The 22,394-nt window shown below is 42.6% G+C and overlaps 1 protein-coding gene across 2 annotated transcripts in view; it reads right to left on the bottom strand.

Moving 5' to 3' along the window:
- Window positions 1-410: 410 nt before the first annotated feature.
- The window catches only part of LOC121271794 (myosin-9-like), a 188,674-nt gene continuing 166,690 nt past the window's right edge, over window positions 411-22,394 (bottom strand). For both annotated transcript variants that reach the window (XM_041178075.1, XM_041178076.1), the window contains 5 exons: window positions 22,244-22,367; window positions 19,648-19,856; window positions 10,060-10,168; window positions 4,129-4,301; window positions 411-2,656 (listed from right to left, as the gene is read on the bottom strand). In XM_041178075.1, the coding sequence (XP_041034009.1) occupies window positions 2,542-2,656; window positions 4,129-4,301; window positions 10,060-10,168; window positions 19,648-19,856; window positions 22,244-22,367 (730 nt within the window). In that variant the 3' untranslated portion in view covers window positions 411-2,541. The remainder of the gene's footprint in view (window positions 2,657-4,128; window positions 4,302-10,059; window positions 10,169-19,647; window positions 19,857-22,243; window positions 22,368-22,394) is intronic.

The following is a 22,394-nucleotide window of genomic DNA, read 5'->3' as shown; positions in this document are numbered from 1 at the left end:
TTACACCTACAGCAGGTGGTAGAGAAAAAGTGTAACCCAGTAGTAACTGGAGGATGGAGTAAGATGTAAACCAACATTTAAATAGCAGTTGGGAATGAAAAAAAGTCAACTTTACTGCTTAAATTGAATTTCATTTGGGAAATGAGAGGCTCACTGCTAAATAAAAATCAGGACACTCAATACGCATGCAGAGAACTGATATCCCAAGGGCTCGCAGGTCAGAACATGAGACAGAGAGATGGATGTGGAGTTTCAAACTGTACAAAGTTGGAAAGCAAATGTGTCTGAACAGGTACACTGCTAGCAATCAGGGAGCAGCCCTTCACTATTGCAGGATAGCACAGCAAGGAACATCATAAAAAATTGAGTTATTTCTTATGAAAAACACAAAATGGCAAAGCTGACACACATTGCTTTTTCAATAAACTTTATTTGTAACACATTTGTGGCAACATCTGTAAACCACAGTTACAATTCAGTTTAGCGGCACTGGTGTGACACATGCTTAAGGCACTTTTATAAAAATATATGAGAGTGCGTGTGTGTCTGTTGAGAATTTAACCAGTTTCTATAGCAACCCTGACAGAAAGAAAAATGGAGCAACTTCTCTTGTGCGAAACATGTTGCAGCATACAGGAAAGTGAGACACTTTTTACTCTCTTAGCCCAATACTTCTGTGTTGTGTACGTAAAACACATTAAACCAAGGTCCCAAAAAATTCAGTAAATAAGGGAAAATGCATGTGGGATCTCCTGATGCACCCAGTGCACATTGCATCCCTCACCAAACATGGCCACTGAACTTAAAACTGTGCAGTTTAAGTTTTAACACATTTTCCAGTTTTATTTTTCTTTTAATTGGAGGCCAGCGCTCAGAAAAAAGGTCATGATTGGCCAGAGCAAATGGTTACATTATACATATATATATATAAAAAAATGAGAATCCATTAACAAATTTTTCTTGATTATATTTTTCCTGTTTTAAATATATATTTGGTCCTTAAAAGAGTCACAGGAAATGAAGTCATTTTACAAATCCAGTAAAGCCAACAGATTATCAAAAACTGTTTCCAATACAACTATGAAGCAATACTCATTTGGATAAAAATGAATATATATATCTATGCGTTTCCTTTCAACAGTCTTCTTGGATGTCATTGCACATTAAAACATTTGCAGAGAAATCTTGGAACTGGCCAGGTTTGACTTTTACTGTCTGCAGTGTTAGATGAGCATGCATCTCTTCTCCCAGGGCCAGTACTGTAACCCTCTTGCACAGGGATCTGACAACAGACATTCTGAACCAAGCAGAACACTTCATAAATAACTGGCTTAGGTGGGAGTTGTAATGTTTGCATTTTGCACCACAGGAAGGTATCACAGAGAACTGGCAGTACCGGTTATAAGCCTTGCTTTTAGAATAGGAGGAATGCCCATGTTAACTGCATGTTCTGGAAACTGACATTCCAAACTAGGTCATTACCTGAAAACATTAATTGGCAACAACTGGAGAAAAATGGTATACTCCCTTCTCTCCTTTCCCATGAAAATGGAAATAGGTATATCCCAATAACTAAGCTAGAAAAGAAGGATTGTCACAATTAAGTTCACAGAAAATAAACGGGTGTTGGAGAAAGCACACTGGCTGGCTGAGCATCAACAAACACAAAGGCAAACTGAACAGTTGGGCTTCCAGTTAGAAGTTAATGTTCTCTGTTGCCACCTGAGCCAATTCACATCAATAGGGAAAAGGAAACTTCAAAATTCTGTTCTCGAATTCACTGAAATCTCTCGGGCAGTGATTGGGTAGCCTGCTCCAACTAGGAACCAACACCAAGCAGCAAGACTTCAAATATAAAATGAGATATTTCCACATGAGATAGAACTGCTGTTAGCACATGTTAAGGCATTCCTCTGTAATTGAGTTTTTAGATCATCATTGTGCCATATTTACAACACCCATTGATGTTTCTAAGCCACTGAATTGTCAACTTATGCTGGGTGAGCCCCACAAAATGGTTTTAAAGGATTGTCAAAACAAACATAACAGTTTTGTTGTCTAAAACTAGACACTAGTTCCAAGAGCCTCCTGCCCAACAAAATGCTACATTCCTGAATCACAATACTAAAATCCTAACCCAAAGTAAAACAAAGACAAAAAAATCAAAGGAAAATGAAAAGGACTGCTCCACAGGCTCAATTCCAGGCCAAGTCAGGTCACAAGCTGAGAATTGCAGAGTTGCGATTATTTGAAGAAATATAATTCTACGTTGGGGTTAAACCTTAACCCTTCTTCGCTGGGTGCGCTGCTGCACATATGATGAGCCTTGTTCTTCCTGATACATAACTGTTCTATGCTATTAGCACATTACAAAATTATTCAGAAAGAAGTTATATAAAGCGGAGGGGGAAAGGAGAGGGGGAGGGTGCCCTGATGTTACTTGCTGCAGAATAAAATACACAGCTATACATTTTAAAAAATCTTAATAACAATTGGCCCAATGATGGTGTTTACACTGAGTGTAGATTGGAGTTTTGGCATTTATTCAGCAGCTTTGGGATCTCCTGCATCACCACGACCTTCAACATCATCATCTGAGATTTCATCCAATTTTCTGCCTGCAGTACGGCGCACAGTGAATCCCACATCCCCACGCCTACAAAGAAAAATGTTTAAATATTTCTCATTGAATTTTATGTCAAGCTGTTTTGTGAATGGCAGATTAATCCTTTTCAATATGCAATAGTTTCCGTTCAATGATGGGACAGATCAGATGGAGGTCAGAGCTTCCCCTCCAGTCACCCATTCCCAGACAGATTACAAATCAAGTTGTGCCCACCAGCATTTAGCTTAGGACTCAACAAGCTCTAATTGGGAGCCTTAAAACTGGCAATTTTTTTACCAATAGCACAGACTGAAGTCATAGTCCAAAGGACTATGCTTGAACAGGTTGACTCGTAGCCCTATTTAAATAAACTAGCATTTTATCACCATTCACATGTACCCACATTTCCTTGCAGTTGTGCATTACCTGGACTCGAGGCCATGTTTTGGCTAATATCTCATAACAACACAGTAGGCCATTTACCCTGACTTGTCAAATTCCATTCCAGGTTTAAGCATCTCAATTTGATCACCTCTTAAATTTCTAAGTTCTAGGGGATACAAACCAAGTTTATGCAACCCATCTTCAAAAGGATTGGAATGATTCAGCCCTGACTAAAATATCAAGCTTTTTGTGCTAGACATTTTCCTAGCCATTCCAGTAAGTGGACCTTGAGATCGCTACAATTTGGAGAGTGCTTTAACCTGTTCTATGTCCAACCAAAGATGGTGAGACCCAGAGATCATAACAGAAAACTTGTATTCTGTGAAGCAGCTCCATCACTTGATTCTCTCACCTCAGGCAGCAGACTGAATATGCAGAATCAACCATTGTTGTTTGAGTTAAGTAAAACATTGTTATCATGACACTATACTCAAAAAGAGGACATACAGACTTTATTTCTTCCACTGTGAAACTTGCTTCAGCTTCATCAAACTGGCTTAATATACCTGCTAAAAATCACAAATCTTTTCTGCTGACTGGCACAATGACTAGAAAACTAAAAAAACTGACAACTAGCCCTTTTAGAAAGCTGTAATTGAAAAAAAAAAAAGACAAATAAAAACTGTTCAATTTCCATATCCTTAGTTTTCCTTTTCAGTTTAAATTTCCAGGTCAAATGAAACACTTCTCTCTCATTCCCGTTTCATTAATTAAGTTTTACAAATTTACCATCTGGTTGTCCCTTTCTAATTTTCTTTGTATTCCTCTCCCTTTCCCCCCGTATCTTGATTTAAAGCACCGCTTTGGACTTGTCCCTGTAAATTAAATATATTTTACTTCTGCTACTTCATAATTGAATGTTGTTTCATTGCCTGGGCAGAGGCTTCAACATACACATTCTGAGCCTCTCCTCCTTCCAAGGTGTTAACTATAACAAAGTGAAAGCAGCACCATAAAATGTGACCAGAATATAAACAAGAGTTGGACAAGCCCAGTTAACTTAGATGTATAAATACATTGCTTTTTCAATGTGCTCAAAGCAGGATTATTCGAGTATTAGTACATTGTCACCCTCTTACCTGAGCTTGCTTTTGAGTGCACTGACTTCACGGGTCATTGCATCTGCAGTTTCAGTAGTATCTTCAAGTTCTCGCTGCAGTTTTCTGCGGGAAGCATTGGCACGCTGGGCTTCCTCTTCTGCCTCCTCCAGCTGCCGTTTCAACTGCTTCAAACGGGAATTGGCTTTCTCAACCTGCAAGACAGACATGAGGGGATAACCACCATTTCTCCAGATAGCCAATCGCTGCTAGGCAGTGGCTTTTACCATGGCCTTGTTTTCTTCAGAGAGAAACATGGCTAAAGTAAACCTCAGACTCATACAGGTCTACAGCACAGAAGGAGGTCATTTGGCCTATCTCATCCACGCCGGTCAAAGTTCTGACTACACTAATCCCATTTTCCAGCACTTGGCCCATAGCCCTGGAGGCTATGGCAACGCAAGTGAATATCTAAATACTTCTTAAATGTTATGAGAGTTTTTGACTCAACCACCCTTTCAAGCAGTGAGTTCCAGGCTCCCACCATCCTCTGGGTGAAAAAAATTCTCAACACCCCTCTTGGCCTTCTACCTCTTACCTTAAATCTATGCCCGCTGATTACTGATTCCCCTATTAAAGGGAAAAGTGCCTTCCTATCCACCCTATCTATGCCCCTCAATCTTATAAACCTCCCTGTGAGGATGTTGGTCCCATTCTTGTTCAGATGGAACCCATCCAACTTGTAGAGGTCCCACCTACCCCAGAAATCTAAAGCCCTCCCTCCTGTACCATCTCTCCAGCCATGCATTCATCTGCTCCATCCTTCTGTTCCTATACTCACTACTGTGTGGCACCAGAAGTAATCTGGAGATTACTACCTTAAACCTAATGGGCTTGTGCTGGGTATATGTCAACTTCAGCCAACAGTTATATTTCATGTAATGTTATGATTTCCTGCAGCTCTCAGCAGTCTATGTTCTGGATTCCCTTCCTAGGTACCTCCATCTCTCTCTCCTCTTAAAATTCACCTCTTTGCCTAAGCTTTTGGCCCACTCTCCTAATATTTTCTTTGGCATGTATTATTTTTGCACCTCTGATCTGACATGGGTTTTTTTTGTTTTATAAACAGAGTAAATGTATGATACTCTGCTTCAGCCAGAAACTGAGTTAAAGAAAACATGGTATTTATATAGCAACTTTCAGACACTCGGATCATTACAGCTAATACTTTTGAGGTGTAGTCACTGTTTCATGTGGGAAACATGGCACAGCAAGCTCCCACAAACAGCAATGACGTAATGACCAAATAATCTGTTTTAGTGCTATTGGTTAAGGGATAAATGCTGGCCAGGACACTAGGGAGAATTTCCCTGCTCTTCAGCATTGTGGGATCTTTTACTTCCATGAGAAAGAGCAGACACAGTCTCATCCAACAGTGCCGCACTCCCTCAGTACTGCACTGAATTGTCAACCCTCAACTGTACTCAGATTTCTGGAATGGGGCTTGAATTCATCTGCTCCATCCTTCTGTTCCCTATACTCACTTCTGACTGAAGAGGCAACAGCAATACCAGCTGTGTCACAGGTGACACCATTTCAGGGGCTGAGGTTGCTTAAGACCAAGCTGAATTCTGCATGAAGAAACAATCTCATTAGCTGGACACTAAATGAAAATGGAAATGATGCAGAAGGATCATTTAGACAAATGGCATTTCCCTGCACTGTCTCTACAACTTGAATGTCTCCCTTGTGTCCATGGTGACTTGGAAAGCACACAGTGCTCACAATGAGTTCTCACCAGAACACTATGCAATTTAATTATGACGTTCTCTGACTTGTATTGTACTACATTGTCCATTTTATTCAACATTCCACTGGATAAATCAAACATTGATATTCTGGAGACCCCCAGGGTTCTCTTCCAGTAAGACAGTCACAACGGCACAAAAGGAAGCCAGTAGACCCATCAAGTCCAGGCAGAAGTGACTGGGTGAATTTGGTGTAGCCTAGCCTGGAACAGGCTTCACACCTGCAAGAGGCTGAGATGACAAAGCTATGGATGACGTGCATCATGGGCATTGCTGTACAATGGAACTGTGACATTTGACAAAACATTTAAAGCTGTTGTTTCAGAGCCAGGTGATTGAAAAGTTGATGTCAGAAGGACTCAAGACCAAATGGTTAAAGTTGACGCTCATGGAATGTTATGATCTGGTATGATATGAGTTATATTGCTGGCAGGAAGTATTAAATGGAGTTCAAGTAGTTCCTCCCAGAGTAGGAAGGAATTCAGAGTTATCCTCAGACTGCTCCTCCCAGCAGTCAGTTTGAAAGTAGTACCACCAGAGGATTAGCAGAAGGTCACAAGCTCCAGCAGGAGTCATAGAACAGAAAAATGCTGGCAAAACAGTAAGATAAATACTTCTGTTCTTGATTTAATAATCTGGGCTGCTGTCTATGTTATAATGTGGAAGAAAATATGCACACACCTTTACTGCAATTTACAAATTTTGCAGATAGGTTTCTCAGTGAGAAGAAATTGGCTTGTCAGAAGAAATATCACAGCATGAAACTATACATCATCAATCCCAAGGCAAATGTTTTGTATGGCTTAGAAAGTGTTTCAGGGTAAAAGGAACATATGAACAAGGAGTAGGCTATTCAGTCCCTTGAGCCTGCTCCGCCATTTAATAAGATCATGGCTGATCTAACAGTAACCTGAAGTCTGCATTCCACCAATGACCTATCAACCCCCAGCTTACCAAGAACCTATCCGCCTCTGCCTTAAAAATATTCAAAGACTCTGTTTCCACCACCTTTTCAGGAAGAGAGTGAAAAAACTTCGCCTCCTCTCTGTTTTAAGTGGGTGATCCTTTATTTTTAAATAGTGAGTCCTAGTTCTAGACCCTCCCACAAGGGGAAACATTCTCTCCACATCCACCTGTCAAGACCCCTCAGGATTTTATATGTTTCAATCAAGTCAGCTCTTACTCTTCTAAATTCCAGCAGATACAAGCCTAGTCTGTCCAACCTTTCCTCATAAAACAACTCCCCCATTCCAGGTATTAGTCAGGTAAACCTTCCCTGAACTGCTTCCAATGCATTTACATCCTTCCTTAATTAAGGTACACAGTACTCAAAATGTGGTCTCACAAGTGTCCTGTACAACTGAAGCAAAACTTCCCTACCTTTGTATTCAATTCCCCTTGCAATAAATGATAACATTCTATTAGCTTTCCTGATTATTTGCTGTATTTGTGTCCTAGCCTTTTGTGATTCATGCACTAGGACACCCAGGTCCCTCTGCAATCTCTCACCATTTAGATAATATGCTTCTCTTTCATTCTTCCTGCTAAAGTGGACAATTTCACATTTCCCCACATTATACTTCATTTGCCAGATCCTTGCCCCCTAACTTAACCTATCTACACCTGTTCGTAGCCTCCTTACGTCCTCTTCACAACTTACTTTCCTACCTATCTTTGTGTCATCAGCAAATTTGACATCCATCCCTTCATCCAAGTCATTTATATAAATTGTAAACAGTTGAGGTCCCAGCACTGATCCCTGTGGCACACCACTCGATACATCTTGCCAACCTGAAAAAGACCCATTTATGCCTACTCTCTGCTTCCTGTTAGCCAGCCAATCTTCTAATCCATGTCAATATATTACCCCCTATACCATGAGCTTTTATTTTCCACAATAACATTTGATGTGGCACTTTATCAATACGTTCTGGAAATCTAAGTACAGTATATCCACCTGTACCCGTTTATCCACAGCACATGTTACTTCCTCAAAGAACTCCAATAAGCTGGTTAAACACAATTTTCCTTTCACGAAACCATGTTGACTCTGCCTGATGATCTTCAGCTTATCCAAGTGCCCTGCTCTAACTTCTTTAATGATAGCTTCGAACATTTTCCCTACAACAAATGTTAAGCTGACTGGCCTGTAGTTTCCCACTTTTTGTCTCCCTTCCTTTTTGAATAAGGGAGTTCCATTTGCTATCTTCCAATCTAATGGGGCCTTCCCCGAATCTAGCGAGTTTTGGAAAATTAAAACCAATACATCAACTATCTCACTGGACACTTTTTTTAAACCCCTAGGATGGGGTTCATCAGGACCCAGGCTCTTGTCAGCCTGCAGCTCCAACAATTTACTCAGGACCACTTCTCTCGTGACTGTAATTTTCTCGACTTCCTTCCCCACTTCCATTTCCTGGTTTATAGCTGCTTCTGGGATGTTGCTTATATCCTCTATAGTGAAAATTGATGCAAAATACCTGTTCAATTCATCTGCCATCTCCTTGTTTTCAATTATCAATTCTCCAGACTCACTCTATGGGACCAATGCTCACTTTGTTAACTTTTCTTTTTAAAATATGTATAAAAACTCTATCGATCTGATTTTATATTGCTAGCCAGCTTTCTCTCATACTCTAATTTTTCCCTCCTGATTAGTCTTTTAGTCATTCTTTGCTGTTCCTTATATTCTGTCCAATCTTCTGGCCTTCCGCCTGTCTTTGCACAATTATATACTTTTTCTTTAAGTTTGATACTATCTTTAACCTTTCTAGTTAACCATGGACGGTGTGTCCGTCCCTTGGACTTTTTCTTACTCGTTGGAACGTATCTGTTCTGTGTATTCTGAAACATCCCCTTAAATATTAGCCACTATTGACATATCCCTTATCCTAATTTGCTAGTTCAGCTTTCATGCCTTCAGAGTCGCCCTTAAAAGTTTAAAAACTTAGTCTCAGGCCCACTCCCCTCTCCCTTAAACTGAATGTAAAATTCAATCATATTATGGGCACTGCTACCTAGGGGTGCCTTCACTACAAGTTAATTAATTACTCCCATCTCATTGCAAAATACCAGGTGTAGTATAGCCTGCTCTCTGGTTGGCTCCAGAACATGCTGTTCCAAGAAACTATCCCAAAAATATTCAACGTGCTCGTCATCTAGGCCATCTTTGCCCATCTGAGTTTTCTAGTCTATATGTAAATTAAAATCTCCCATGATTATCGCCATGCCTTTCTGACAAGCTCCAATTATTTCTTCCTTTATGCTCAACCTTAGCATGTGGTTACTGTTGGGGTGCCTGTACACAACTCTCACAAGTGACTTCTTGCCTTTACCATTTCTTGTCTCTACCCAAACTGTTTCTACACCCTGGTTTCCTGAACTAGGGTCATCCCTCTCTATTGTGCTAATACCATCATTAACAGAGCCACCGCTCCACCTTTCTTCGCTTCCTTTCCTTCCTAAATATCCTGTACCCTTCAAAACTCAGGTCCCAATCCATGTCCTCTTGCAGCCATGTCTCCGTGATGGCTATCAAATCATAATTATTTATTTCTATGTGCTCTCTCAGTTCACCAGTTTTGTTTTGTTTTGAATGCTACGTGCATTCAGATAGAGCTTTCAGTTTTTAAAAAATATATAGCTTCTAATTTAATCCGTTGATTTACTCTCCCTTCCTGTCGCTTTCTGTTTTTCATTTCCCGTAATAGTACCTTTCTCCTTTGCCTTGTCTCTACTCTTTGGTTTACCACATCTTTCCAAATTTGATCACTTGCCCCCACTATTTAGTTTCAACCCTCTCCACTTCCTTTGTTATGTGCTTGCAAGAACACCGGTCCCAGCACAGTTCAGGTGTAGTCTGTCCCAACCGTACAGATCCTACTTTCCCCAGTACTGGTGCCAGTGCCCCACAGACTGGAACTCACTTCTCCCACACCAGTCTTTGAGGCACACATTCATCTCTCTGATTTGTCCTATGACAACTTGCATGTGGCTCAGATAATAATCCAGAGATTATGACCTTTGAGGTTCTGCTTCTTAATTTGGTACCTAGGTCCTCATACTGGCAATGCAGAACCACCTTCTTTGTTCTGCCTGTGAACTTGTGTGGCTCATATTTCAAAAGCATATCTTGCAATAGACAGCATCAAAAGCTGCGACTGACCTGGTCTTTGTATTGATCAGAATTGCGTCTTTCATCCTCCATCTGCAGCATCAACTCCTTCAGCCTCTTGTCAGAGCGACGCACCAACTTACTGGCAGCTTGTTTATCGCTAGTTTGATAAAGACAGTAAAGTTAGTTTGCAAATTTTCTCAAAGTGATAACACTTACTGAAGACAGATGTGTGATAGCCTCCTGTACTTTATTTATGAGGCTAAGCCAACATTACAGGCTATTTGATGTTTTGGAACATTACAGGTAGCCCCATCCTCTCCTAAACCAAGTATTCATTCGACATTGTTAGCCTATTCACCAACGTATGACCTGCTGCCATTGTCTGAATCAGTATTCATTGAACTTATGAACTTAGCAACTCATGCAGTTGAGTTCAGTTTTAATGACATTATTTATGGCCAAATAGATGGCATTGCCATGGGATCCCCTCTAGGTCCAGCCCTTGCAAATGCATCTTCGATGGAATGACAACTAACTTCCTACCCTTTGCATATTTCCAATATATGGATGATACCTTTACTACATTTGAATCCGCAGCTGCATGTAAGAATTTCCTTACACACCTTAATGGGCTCCATCCTGTGCTCAAATTTACATTTGAAATGGAAGTCAAACAAGCTCCCTTTCCTTGAAGTGCTAGTTGGGAAATCTCCCAGTGGGTTCACTACAGTCTACAGCAAGCCTACCTTCACTGGTCAATATACACATTGGGATTCCTACAGTCCCACGCGCTAAAAGATTGGCCTTATTGACAGGCTCGTAAATAAGGCCATTCGCTCACTGTGCAAGCTTGATGCTGCAATAGGGCACGCCAAAGCCATCCTACAGGATAATGGCTACCCTTATCAGGGCATTGCACGCTGTATATTGTGCAAACTCATGAATGGACCTAAGGCTGCCACTTTTGTTCCTGAAAAGTGCCTAGTCTACCTCAGAGTACCCTGGAAAAATAAGCTCAAAAATTTGAGCAACAGGTGAAGCTAGCCATTTCAAGCTGTTACTGTGCAATAGCAAAACGAATGGTATTCTCCAATAACAGGATGCTGCCGTCAAGCCAAAAAGAAGTTCTGCCCATCACACAAATGAGTAAAAGCAAAATATGGCAGATGCTGAAAATCTGAAATAAAAACAGAAAATGCTGGAAAAACTAAGGCCTGACATCGGTGGAGAGGCAGAGAGAGTTAATGTTTCGAGTCCATATGACTCTTCCTCAGAGCTAAAGGGCAGTAGAAATGTGATGGATATTATACTGTTTAAGAAGGGGTGTTGAAGGTGGAGAAAAATAGGTCAGGGACAGGTGGGAGCTCAGGAGAGACTGAAAGATGTCATGGACACAAGACAAAGGGAGTATTAATGGTAGTGTTAAAGACTAAAGAAAGTTCTTGATAGTGGCATCAAGGTAAGACAGCAGAATGCGTTAATTGCTGAACAAGGGTTAGTGCTCTGTGAAAGTGCAACATGGAAACAAGTGACAGATGGCCCTGTGTGGGAGTTGAGGAGGGTGGGGGTAAGGAGGAAAGTGGGGGGATTGGGGAAAAAGGATAAAAGCAATAAAATAATAATAAAAAACAATTTTAAAAAATGAATCAATAAATGAAAATAACTAAATAGATAAATAAAAGTAAAAAAGTGTTGAAGATGGTAAGGATTCATTGTCTAAAGTTTTTGAAATCATTGTTAAAGCCGGAAGGCTGTAAAGTGTCTAATCGGAAAATAAGATGCTGTTCCTTCAGTTTGCGTTGGGCTTCACTGGAACATTGCAGGCCAAGGATGGACATGTAGACATGGGAGCAAGGTGGTGCATTGAAATAGCAAGCGACAAGGTGGTCTGGGTCATGCTTGCGGACTGAACAAAGGTGTTCCACAAACCGATCACGCAGTCTGTGATTAGTCTTCCTAATGTAGTGGATACCGCATTGGGAGCAGTGAGTACAGTGGACACAAATGAGTAATGTGGTATAGAATTTCAGTTCTGGTGTGATGCTAGGTATATGGGCTGTACGTCCCAAAGATTGATGGGTTGTACCAAACAGCATGTCCCTTCGGCTGTTCACAACAGGCAAAGTACTGACCCTAGCCAAGCAGCTCGTGCTTGCAAAGCTCAAAAAAGTGTTCAACAGTAGATGCGATTCCACAATTGGACAACATTTGCCTAAACAATCCTGACTGTGCTAAGAATTACACTGACAACCAAATTAAGATCATCAGTCAGGTTCATTTACGTGTGATAGAAGCTACAAATATTAATACATAGGGCCATGTTATTGCAGACAAGAGGAACATTGCACCTTTATCAAATGAACAAAACAGGCAACAGCCATTCCCTGGTTCATTCGCTAGCGCAATGCCTTGACCAGAGTCAAGCTGCCTGGCTTGAATGTAAACAAAGCTTGGCAGTTAACTGTCAGTTATCAGTTATTCTCCATGGCCACGCCTCCACCAAACACAGTCCACTTGCCAACCAACCAATCAGCATTCTCTTCTCATGCAGTGTAAATTGTTGTTCCCTTTGCAATTTGGTATTCTGGCGAATTGTCCTGATGAGTGCAAGACAAAAAGCATTGGTCTTTTTTCAGTAATACTCAAGTTCTGTACTACCAAATAGCTATTTAATCAGAGGGTCATCAGTAACTAATATTCTCCCTTCCCAATCTCAGAGGTTATGGCCTAAACCTGCCCCAACTAAGATCAGTTAACTAACCACAGACCAAGGATCAAACCTGGAACCTTCCTGCAACTCATGGTGCATCTTCACATTGTGTGGGGTATTTACCAACCTAGTTGGTGAAAGTTTAGTCTTATTTTTTGCAAGGTTAAAAGGTATTTGGAAGCGGGAAACTGATCAATGATATTTAAAAACTTGACTGTCCCATGCATACCCTCCCAAATTAAAGTCAATACAGAAACAGTCAGTCAGTATTGCTTTTCCTTGAGCAGTGAAGAGATTTTTAAAATTTGTTCATGGAATATGGGCTTTGCTGGCTAGGCCAGCATTTATTGTCTATCCCTAATTGTCCTTGAAAAAGTGGTGTGCTGCCTTCTTGAACCGCTGCAGCCCATGTGTTGCAGGAACACCCACAGTGCTGTTTGGGAGGGAGTTCCAGGATTTTGACCCAGCGAGAGTGAAGGAACGGCGATATAATTCCAAGTCAGGATGGTATGTGGCTTGGAGGGGAACTTGCAGGTGTTGGAATTCCCATGCATCTGCTGCCCTTGTTCTTCTAGGTGGTAAAGGTCGCAGGTTTGGAAGGTGCTGCTGAAAGAGCCGTGGTGAGTTGCTGCAGTGCACCTTGTAGGTGGCACACACTGCTGCCACTGTATGTGGTGGTGCAGGGAGTGAAGATGGTGAGCAAACAGTAACTCAAAAGAGACTAATCTCCAGATTACTTACAGTGCCACAATTTAATGAATACAGAAATAGGATGACACAGGTGAGTGCAAAGCTGAATAGATGGAAGGAGTGCTTCAAATTCAAGGGTCACTGGGGCTGGTGGCAGGGGAGGTAGAATTTATATGGGTTACACCTCAACAAAACTGGAATCAATGTCCTGGCAGGGCGGTTTTCTTGTGCTATTATTGAGGATTTAAATTAACTAGGCAGGGGGGATTAGAACCAGGATGTAGCATTAGAAAGGAAAAACATGGTACATAAAGGATTGGGACAGATAGAACCTAGAGTAAGAAAAAATAAGCTATTAGATGGGGTCAAAGTAAAAGGAAATGCAATGAGGTCTAAATTAGGTTTACAGTTCATGTATGCAAGCACACAAAGGATAGTAAACAAGGTTAGTGAGGTGCAGGTAGCCACATGGAAATTTTATGGTGCGATGATAATGGAAGGCCTGGCTCAAGAAAAAGAGCAGGATTGGGTAATAAATATTCCTGGATACAAAGTGTTCAGGAAAGACAGAAAAAGAGAGATGGCAGTGTTGATCAAGGATAATATTACAGTGCTAGAGAGAGGGCGTTCTATAAAGGGTCAAGGATAGAATTTATTTGGTTAGAGTGAAGAAAAAATAGAGGTACCACTACACTTCTGACGTATGCAATAGGTTGTCAACTAGCAGACAAGATACAGAGGAACAAATATGCAGGGAAATTAGAGATGCAAAAACTAATGAGGGCCTTCAATTATCCTACTTTAAACTGGGATAGTATAGTGAAAGAGAAAGTAGTTGGGACCGTGGATGGGCTAAAAAATTGATGGAGGGGGTATTAGAAAGGCTAGCTGCACTTAAAGTTGATAGGTCACCAGGACAGTGTGGGATGCACCTCAGGATGAAGGAAAGCAGGAGTGGAAATTATGGAGACATCAGCATAATCTTCCAATGCTCCTTGGATACAGGGGTAATACAGGAAACTGGAGAATTGCAAATATTATACCTTTATGCAAAAAAGGGTGTAAGGACAAACCCAGCAACTACATGTCAGTCAGTTTAATTTTGGTAGTGGGAGAACTTTTAGAAATAATCCGGGACAAAAATTAAGAATTAATCCTCAATTGTCCAAGTGATTAAGGAGAGCCAGCAGAGATTTGTTAAAGGCAAACTGTTTAACTAACTTGATTGAGTTTTTTGATGAATTAACAGCAAAGGTTGATGAGGGTAATACAGTTGATGTAGTGTACATGGAACTTCAAAAAGGTGTTTGACAAAGTGCCCTATAATAGGCTAGCAAAGTTGAAGTAAATCGAATAAAAGTGACAGCAGCAGCCTGGATACCAAGTTGGCTGAGTGACAGGAAACGCGATTAGTGGTGAACAGTTGTTTTTTGGACTGGAGGAAGGTATACAGTGGGGTTCCCCAGGGATTGTTACCTGGGCCACTGCTTTTCTTGATATATATTAATAACATGGGCCTAGACTTGTACAGGACACAATTTCAAAATCTGCAGATAACACAAACTTTGGAAACATTGTGAACGGTGAGCAGGATAGCGACAGATCTCAAGAGGGCATAGACATTGGCATGGGCAGTCACATGGCAGATGAAAATTTCAGACAGGGATGTGTAATGTATACATTTTGGTAGGAAGAACAAAGGGAGGCAATATAAAATCAAGGATAATTGTAAAAAGGGTGCAGGAACAGGGAAACCTGGAGGCATATGTGTACAACTCATTGAAGGTGACAGCGCAGGTCAAGAAAGTGGTTAAAAAAGCATTGGGGATCCCATCCTGGGCTTTAGAAATAGAGGCAGAGTACAAAAGCAAACAAGTTATGAACAATCTTTATAAAACACTGGTTTGGGCTCAACTGGAATATTGTGCCTAATTCTGGGCACACTATTTGAGAGGGGGTAGAAAAGAGTCCAAGGATGGTTGCAGGGATGAGGGACCTCAGTTTTGTGGATAGATCAAAACATTTGGGGATGCTCGCTTTAAAGAGAAGGTTGAGGAGGGATTTGAAATGTATTCAAAATCATGAGGGGTTTAGATGGGGCAGATAAGGGGAAATGGTTTCCGTTAGCGGAAAGGTTGAGAACCAGAGGACATGATAACAGAACCAATGGTGACACGAGGAAATCTTTTTTTTAAAAAAACAAATGTAGGATCTGGAACGTACTGCCTGAGACTGTGGTTGAAACAGATTCGATCATGATTTTCAAAAGGGAATCGATTAAGCACCTGAAGGGAAAGAATTTTCAGGATTACAAGAAGGGCAGGGAAGTGAATTCTATACACAGTCAGCATGGATGCAACAGACCAAATGGCCTCCTACTGTACTGTAGCCATTCTATAATTTGTGTTTTTTAAATTTGTGTTATCACTGAAGTGGTGCACAGCGGAATTGATACCAAAGCACCACCAGATCACAAGGGAACTCTGCCCTATCTTGTGCTATCCTTCAGTGTAAAAATATGTCTCAATTGCAACTGGCAATTGCAAATTGAACTGGAGTACTGTGTGCAGTTCTGGTCACATTACAGGAAGGATGTGATTGTACTAGAGAGAGCGCAGAGGACATTTACCAGGATGCTGCCTGGGCTGGAGGGTCTGAGCTATGAGGAAAGATTGGATAGGCTGGGGTTGTTTTCCTTGGAGCAGCAAAGGTTCAGAGGGGACCTGATAGAGGTATAAAGGATTATGAGGGGCATAGATAGGAAGGCACTTTTTCCATTAGTAGAAGGGTCGATAACCAGGGGGCATAGATTTAAAGGTAAGAGGTAAAAGGCTAAGAGGGAAATTGAGGAGAAATTTTTTCACCCAGAGGGTGGTGGGAGTCTGGAACTCTCTGCCTGAAAGGGTGGTTGAGTCAGAAACTCTCGTAGCATTTAAGTAGTATTTAGATATTCACTTGCGTTGCCATAGCCTCCAGGGCTATGGCCCAAGCGCTGGAAAATGGGATGTGTAGTCAGAGATAAAAACAAAAAACTGCGGATGCTGGAAATACAAAACAAAAACTGAATTACCTGGAAAAACTCAGCAGGTCTGGCAACATTGGCGGAGAAGAAAAGAGTTGACGTTTCGAGTCCTCATGACCCTCTGACAGAACTAGGCGAATCCCAGGAAGGGGTGAAATATAAGCTGGTTTAAGGTGGTGGGGGGGTGGGGGGAGAGAAGTGGAGGGGGGGTGGTGTGGTTGTAGGCAAAAGCAGTGATAGAAGCAGATCATCAAAAGATGTCACAGACAGCAGAACAAAAGAACACATAGATGTCGAAGTTGGTGATATTATCTAAACGAATGTGCTAATTAAGAATGGATGGTAGGGCACTCAAGGTATAGCTCTAGTGAGGGTGGGGGGAGCATAAAAGATTTAAAAATATTTTAAAATAATGGAAATAGGTGGGAAAAAGAAAAATCTATATTATTGGAAAAAAACAAAAGGAAGGGGGAAGAAACAGAAAGGTGGTGGGGATGGAGGGGGGAGGTCAAGACCTAAAGTTGTTGAACTCAATATTCAGTCCGGAAGGCTGTAAAGTGCCTAGTCAGAAGATGAGGTGTTGTTCCTCCAGTTTGCGTTGGGAACAATGCAGCAAGCCAAGGACAGACATGTGGGCAAGAGAGCCGGGTGGAGTGTTGAAATGGCAAGCGACAGAGAGGTTTGGGTCATTCTTGTGGACAGACCGCAGGTGTTCTGCAAAGCGGTCGCCCAGTTTACGTTTGGTCTCTCCAATGTAGAGGAGACCGCATTGGGAGCAACGAATGTAGTAGACTAAGTTGGGGGAAATGCAAGTGAAATGTTGCTTCACTTGAAAGGAGTGTTTGGGCCCTTGGACGGTGAGGAGAGTGGAAGTGAAGGGGCAGGTGTTACATCTTTTGCGGGGGCATGGGGTGGTGCCATAGGTGGGGGTTGGGGAGTAGGGGGTAATGGAGGAGTGGACCAGGGTATCCCGGAGGGAATGATCCCTACGGAATGCTGACAGTGGGGGTGAAGGGAAGATGTGTTTGGTAGTGGCATCATGCTGGAGTTGGCGGAAATGGCGGAGGATGATCCTTTGAATGCGGAGGCTGGTGGGGTGATAAGTGAGGACAAGGGGGACCCTATCATGTTTCTGGGAGGGAGGAGAAGGCGTGAGGGCGGATGCGCGGGAGATGGGCCGGACACGGTTGAGGGCCCTGTCAACGACCGTGGGTGGAAAACCTCGGTTAAGGAAGGAGGACATGTCAGAGGAACTGTTTTTGAAGGTAGCATCATCGGAACAGATGCGACAGAACTGAGAGAATGGGATGGAGTCCTTACAGGAAGCAAGGTGTGAGGAGCTGTAGTCAAGGTAGCTGTGGGAGTCGGTAGGCTTGTAATGGATATTGGTGGACAGTCTATCACCAGAGATTGAGACAGCGAGGTCAAGGAAGGGAAGGTAAATGTCAGAGATGGACCACGTGAAAATGATGGAGGGGTGGAGATTGGAAGCAAAATTAATAAATTTTTCCAAGTCCTGACGAGAGCACGAAGCACCACCGAAGTAATCATCGATGTACCGGAGAAAGAGCTGTGGAAGGGGGCCAGAGTAGGACTGGAACAAGGAATGTTCCACATACCCCATAAAGAGACAGGCATAGCTATTCCGATGATGCTACCTTCAAAAACAGTTCCTCTGACATATCCTCCTTCTTCCTTAACCGAGGTTTTCCACCAACGGTCGTTGACAGGGCCCTCAACCATGTCCGGCCCATCTCCCGCGCATCCGCCCTCACGCTTTCTCCTCCCTCCCAGAAACATGATAGGGTCCCCCTTGTCCTCACTTATCACCCCACCAGCCTCCGCATTCAAAGGATCATCCTCCGCCATTTCCGCCAACTCCAGCATGATGCCACTACCAAACACATCTCCCCTTCACCCCCACTGTCAGCATTCCGTAGGGATCGTTCCCTCCGGGACACCCTGGTCCACTCCTCCAACACCCCCTACTCCCCAACCCCCACCTATGGCACCACCCCATGCCCACGCAAAAGATGCAACACCTGCCCCTTCACTTCCACTCTCCTCACTGTCCAAGGGCCCAAACACTCCTTTCAAGTGAAGCAACATTTCACTTGCATTTCCCCCAACTTAGTCTACTACATTCGTTGCTCCCAATGCGGTCTCCTCTACATTGAAGAGACCAAATGTAAACTGGGCGACCGCTTTGCAGAACACCTGCGGTCTGTCCACAAGAATGACCCAAACCTCTCTGTTGCTTGCCATTTCAACACTCCACCCTGCTCTCTTGCCCACATGTCTGTCCTTGGCTTGCTGCATTGTTCCAGTGAAACCCAACGCAAACTGGAGGAACAACACCTCATCTTCTCACTAGGCACTTTACAGCCTTCCGGACTGAATATTGAATTCAACAACTTTAGGTCTTGACCTCCCCCCTCCATCCCCACCCCCTTTCTGTTTCTTCCACCTTCCTTTTGTTTTTTTCCAATAAATTATATAGATTTTTCTTTTTCCCACCTATTTCCATTATTTTAAAATATTTTTAAATCTTTTATGCTCCCCCCACCCTCACTAGAGCTATACCTTGAGTGTCCTACCATCCATTCTTAATTAGCACATTTGTTTAGATAATATCACCAACTTCGACACCTATGTGTTCTTTTGTTCTGCTGTCTGTGACATCTTTTGATGATCTGCTTCTATCACTGCTTTTGCCTACAACCACACCACCCCCCTCCACTTCTCTCCCCCCACCCAACCCCACCCCCCCACCACCTTAAACCAGTTTATATTTCACCCCTTCCTGGGATTCGCCTAGTTCTGTCGAAGGGTCATGAGGACTCGAAACGTCAACTCTTTTCCTCTCCGCTGATGCTGCCAGACCTGCTGAGTTTTTCCAGGTAATTCTGTTTTTGTTTTGTGTAGTCAGATCTTTGTTGACCAGCGCAGGCACGATGGGCTGAATGGTCGCCTTCTGTGCTGTAGACGTCTACAAGTCTATAACTTTGAAACAGCACTAATATTAAACTGCAGCATTTACATTTCCCAAATCCACCATTTATGCAGGCTAAGTGACACTCCTTGGGTCGAATTATGGACCTTATTTGTTTTGGGTACTTGGCTTCCAATCATTTTAAAAACAAGTGTTTCTCCACCTCCTTCCCAAAATATCTGTTCCTGGCATATTTAATCTATAGTTCTGATCTATTTGTACCGAGTCTCCGCATCAAGCTGCTCCTCCAGCTGAGCAATTTTGGCCTCCAATGCTGTGATGTTTGCCTTATATTTAGATCTGACAACATTCTCCGACTCCTGCAGCTTGGCTTTCAGCTCCTTGTTCTGACGATCTAGTTGCTGGCGAGCATTTTCAGACTTCTGAGCATTGCTGCGTTCAGCAGAAAGATCAGCATTTATCTGGTCAACCTGTTTAACAGAATCATTAGGAGATATAAAACAGTATCAGCTTTAGCTCTTGCACCTTTTTCTAAGAATATGGAGTGAAACACTTTGGCCAACAACCACCACCCCCCCGGCTTTTTTCTTTCCTGGGATGTGGGTGTGGCTGGCTAGGCTAGCATTTATTGCCCATCACTAATGGCCCTTGAAAAAAAAGTGGTGGTGAGCTGCCTTCTTGAACTGCCGCAGTTCATGTGGTGTAGGTACACCCACAGTGCTATTAGGGAGGGAGTTCTAGGATTATGACCCAGCGACAGTGAAAGAATGGCAATATATTTCCAAATCAGGAAAGTGGCGGTGTTCCCATGCGTCTGCTGCCTTTGCCCTTCTAGATGGTAGCATTCATGGATTTGGAAAGTGCTGTCTAAGGAGCCTTGGTGAGATCCTGCAGTGCATCTTGTAGATGGTACACACTGGTGAAGGGAGTGAAGGTTTGTGGATGGGGTGCCAAACAAGTGGCTGCTTTGTCCTGGATGGTGTTGAGATCCTTGAATGTTGTTGGAGCTGTGCTCATCTCGGCAAGAGGAGAGTATTCCATCATACTCCATCTTGTGCCTTATAGATGGTGGACAGGCTTTGCAGAGTCAGGAGGCAAGTTACTTGCCACAGGAGTCCTAGCCTCTCACCCGCTCTTGTAGCCCCAGTGTTTCTATGGCTAGTCCAGATCAGTTTCTGGTCAATGGTAACCCCCAGATGTTGATAGTGGGGGATTCAGCCATGGTAGTGCCATTGAATGTCAAGGAGCGATGGTTAGATTCTCTCTTGTTGGAGATGGTCATTGCCTGGCACTTGTGTGACGCGAATGTTACTTGCCACTTGTCAGCTCAGGCCTGGATTTTGTCCAGGTCTTGCCACATTTGGACATGGCATCTGAGTAGTCATAAATGATGCTAAACATTGTGTAATCATCGATGAAGCAGCTGAAGATGATGGTTGGGCCGAGGACACTACTCTGAGGAACTTCTGCAGTGATTTCCTGGAACTGAGATGATTGACTTCCGACAACCATCTTCCTTTGTGCTAGGTATGATTCCAACCAGCGGAGTGTTTTCCCCGATTCCCACTGATTCCAGTTTTGCTAGGGCTCCTTGATGCCATACTCAGTCAAATGCTGCCTTGATGTCATGAGTAGTCACTCTCACCTCACCTCTGTAGTACAGCATTTTTGTCTGTGTTTGAACCAAGGCTGTAATGAGGTCAGAAACTGAGTGACCATGGCGGGACCCAAACTAAGTGTCAGTGAGCAGGTTATTGCTAAGCAAGTGCTGCTTGATAGCACTGCTGATGACTGCTTCCATCACTTTATTGATGATCGAGAGTAGACTAATGGGACAGTAATTGGGCAGGTTGGATTTGTCCTGCATATTGCAGTTCCTACAAACCGACTTCCCTTTAAGTTATCCCCACCAAAATACCGTCTGATGGATTACAAGGGTACTTCAGCAATATGAATTCAGAGTCCACAAAGTCAGTCCCCTAGTGAGGGCTTCAGAACAATTGTTTTTAAATAAAAAAAATCCAACAGGCAACTCAAAACTTGCAGAGTGAAATCATCCATTACAAATAAAAATGAATTTCATTTTATCTGCCTGAGCATTTAGACTTTGTGCCACACATACATACCCCTATTCATACACTGGCTTTTATTGAAGAACTGTTTCCAGGTTACAATGAGAAAGAAAGTTTAGGCACTCCTAGATTCTGACTGGCTGGCAAACTATAAAATATACACAAAGTAATTTCATTGGGTTCAATGCCACTTTGACAAGAGCCTGTGTGCACGTGTGTGCATACATATGTGCCAAAGAATCAAAGCTATACTATTTTTAGAGTCGTATTTTCAATACTATCTCCTGCAGCCAAGTGGAAAGGCATCAGGAATAGTTGTGCATGCACGCTTGGCCCACATTGCAACTGATGGTGCAAATGCAGCTGCTTCTGACATCATTCTGGTTAGCAGGAGTCTGGATCTGTCAAAGGCTATGTAATCTCACAGTGAATTGAAACAAACAAGTTACATTGCAGCTTCCAATGTACCAGCTGATACTGATACTGCAACTGAGCATGTGCAAAAAGAGCTCCCCACCTAATGTTGCGACACAAATAAACACAACCTATTTTCAACCTGTGCTGATATTTAATGACTTTGCACATCAGCGATTGTCCAGTAAAAAATTAAGTCCAATGTTTTCTGAACCAACCATAAGAAGCCACCATTGATCAAGTCAATTGAGTTATTTGGTCACGGAACTGGAATATTTTATGGAATCTCTCATTGTCCATAGGCTGCATTTTTAAAAAAATGTTCTCATTGTAATTCACAGTAACAAGGTGATAACTGATGGGGCACATACTTGGAGATTGGCTTTTCTGAGACGATCATTGGCCATTTCAGCATTGGTCTGCTCCTCCTCTACCTCCTCCTCCAGCTGAGCAATCCTGGCCTCAAGGCGCCTCTTCTCTTCCAGGGCCAAAGACCTACAAAAGAGTCAATGACATTAGTCA

This window comes from Carcharodon carcharias, chromosome 31 (assembly GCF_017639515.1).
Source record: "Carcharodon carcharias isolate sCarCar2 chromosome 31, sCarCar2.pri, whole genome shotgun sequence".
NCBI lineage: Eukaryota > Metazoa > Chordata > Chondrichthyes > Lamniformes > Lamnidae > Carcharodon > Carcharodon carcharias.
This window is presented reverse-complemented; position numbering and strand designations above follow the sequence as displayed.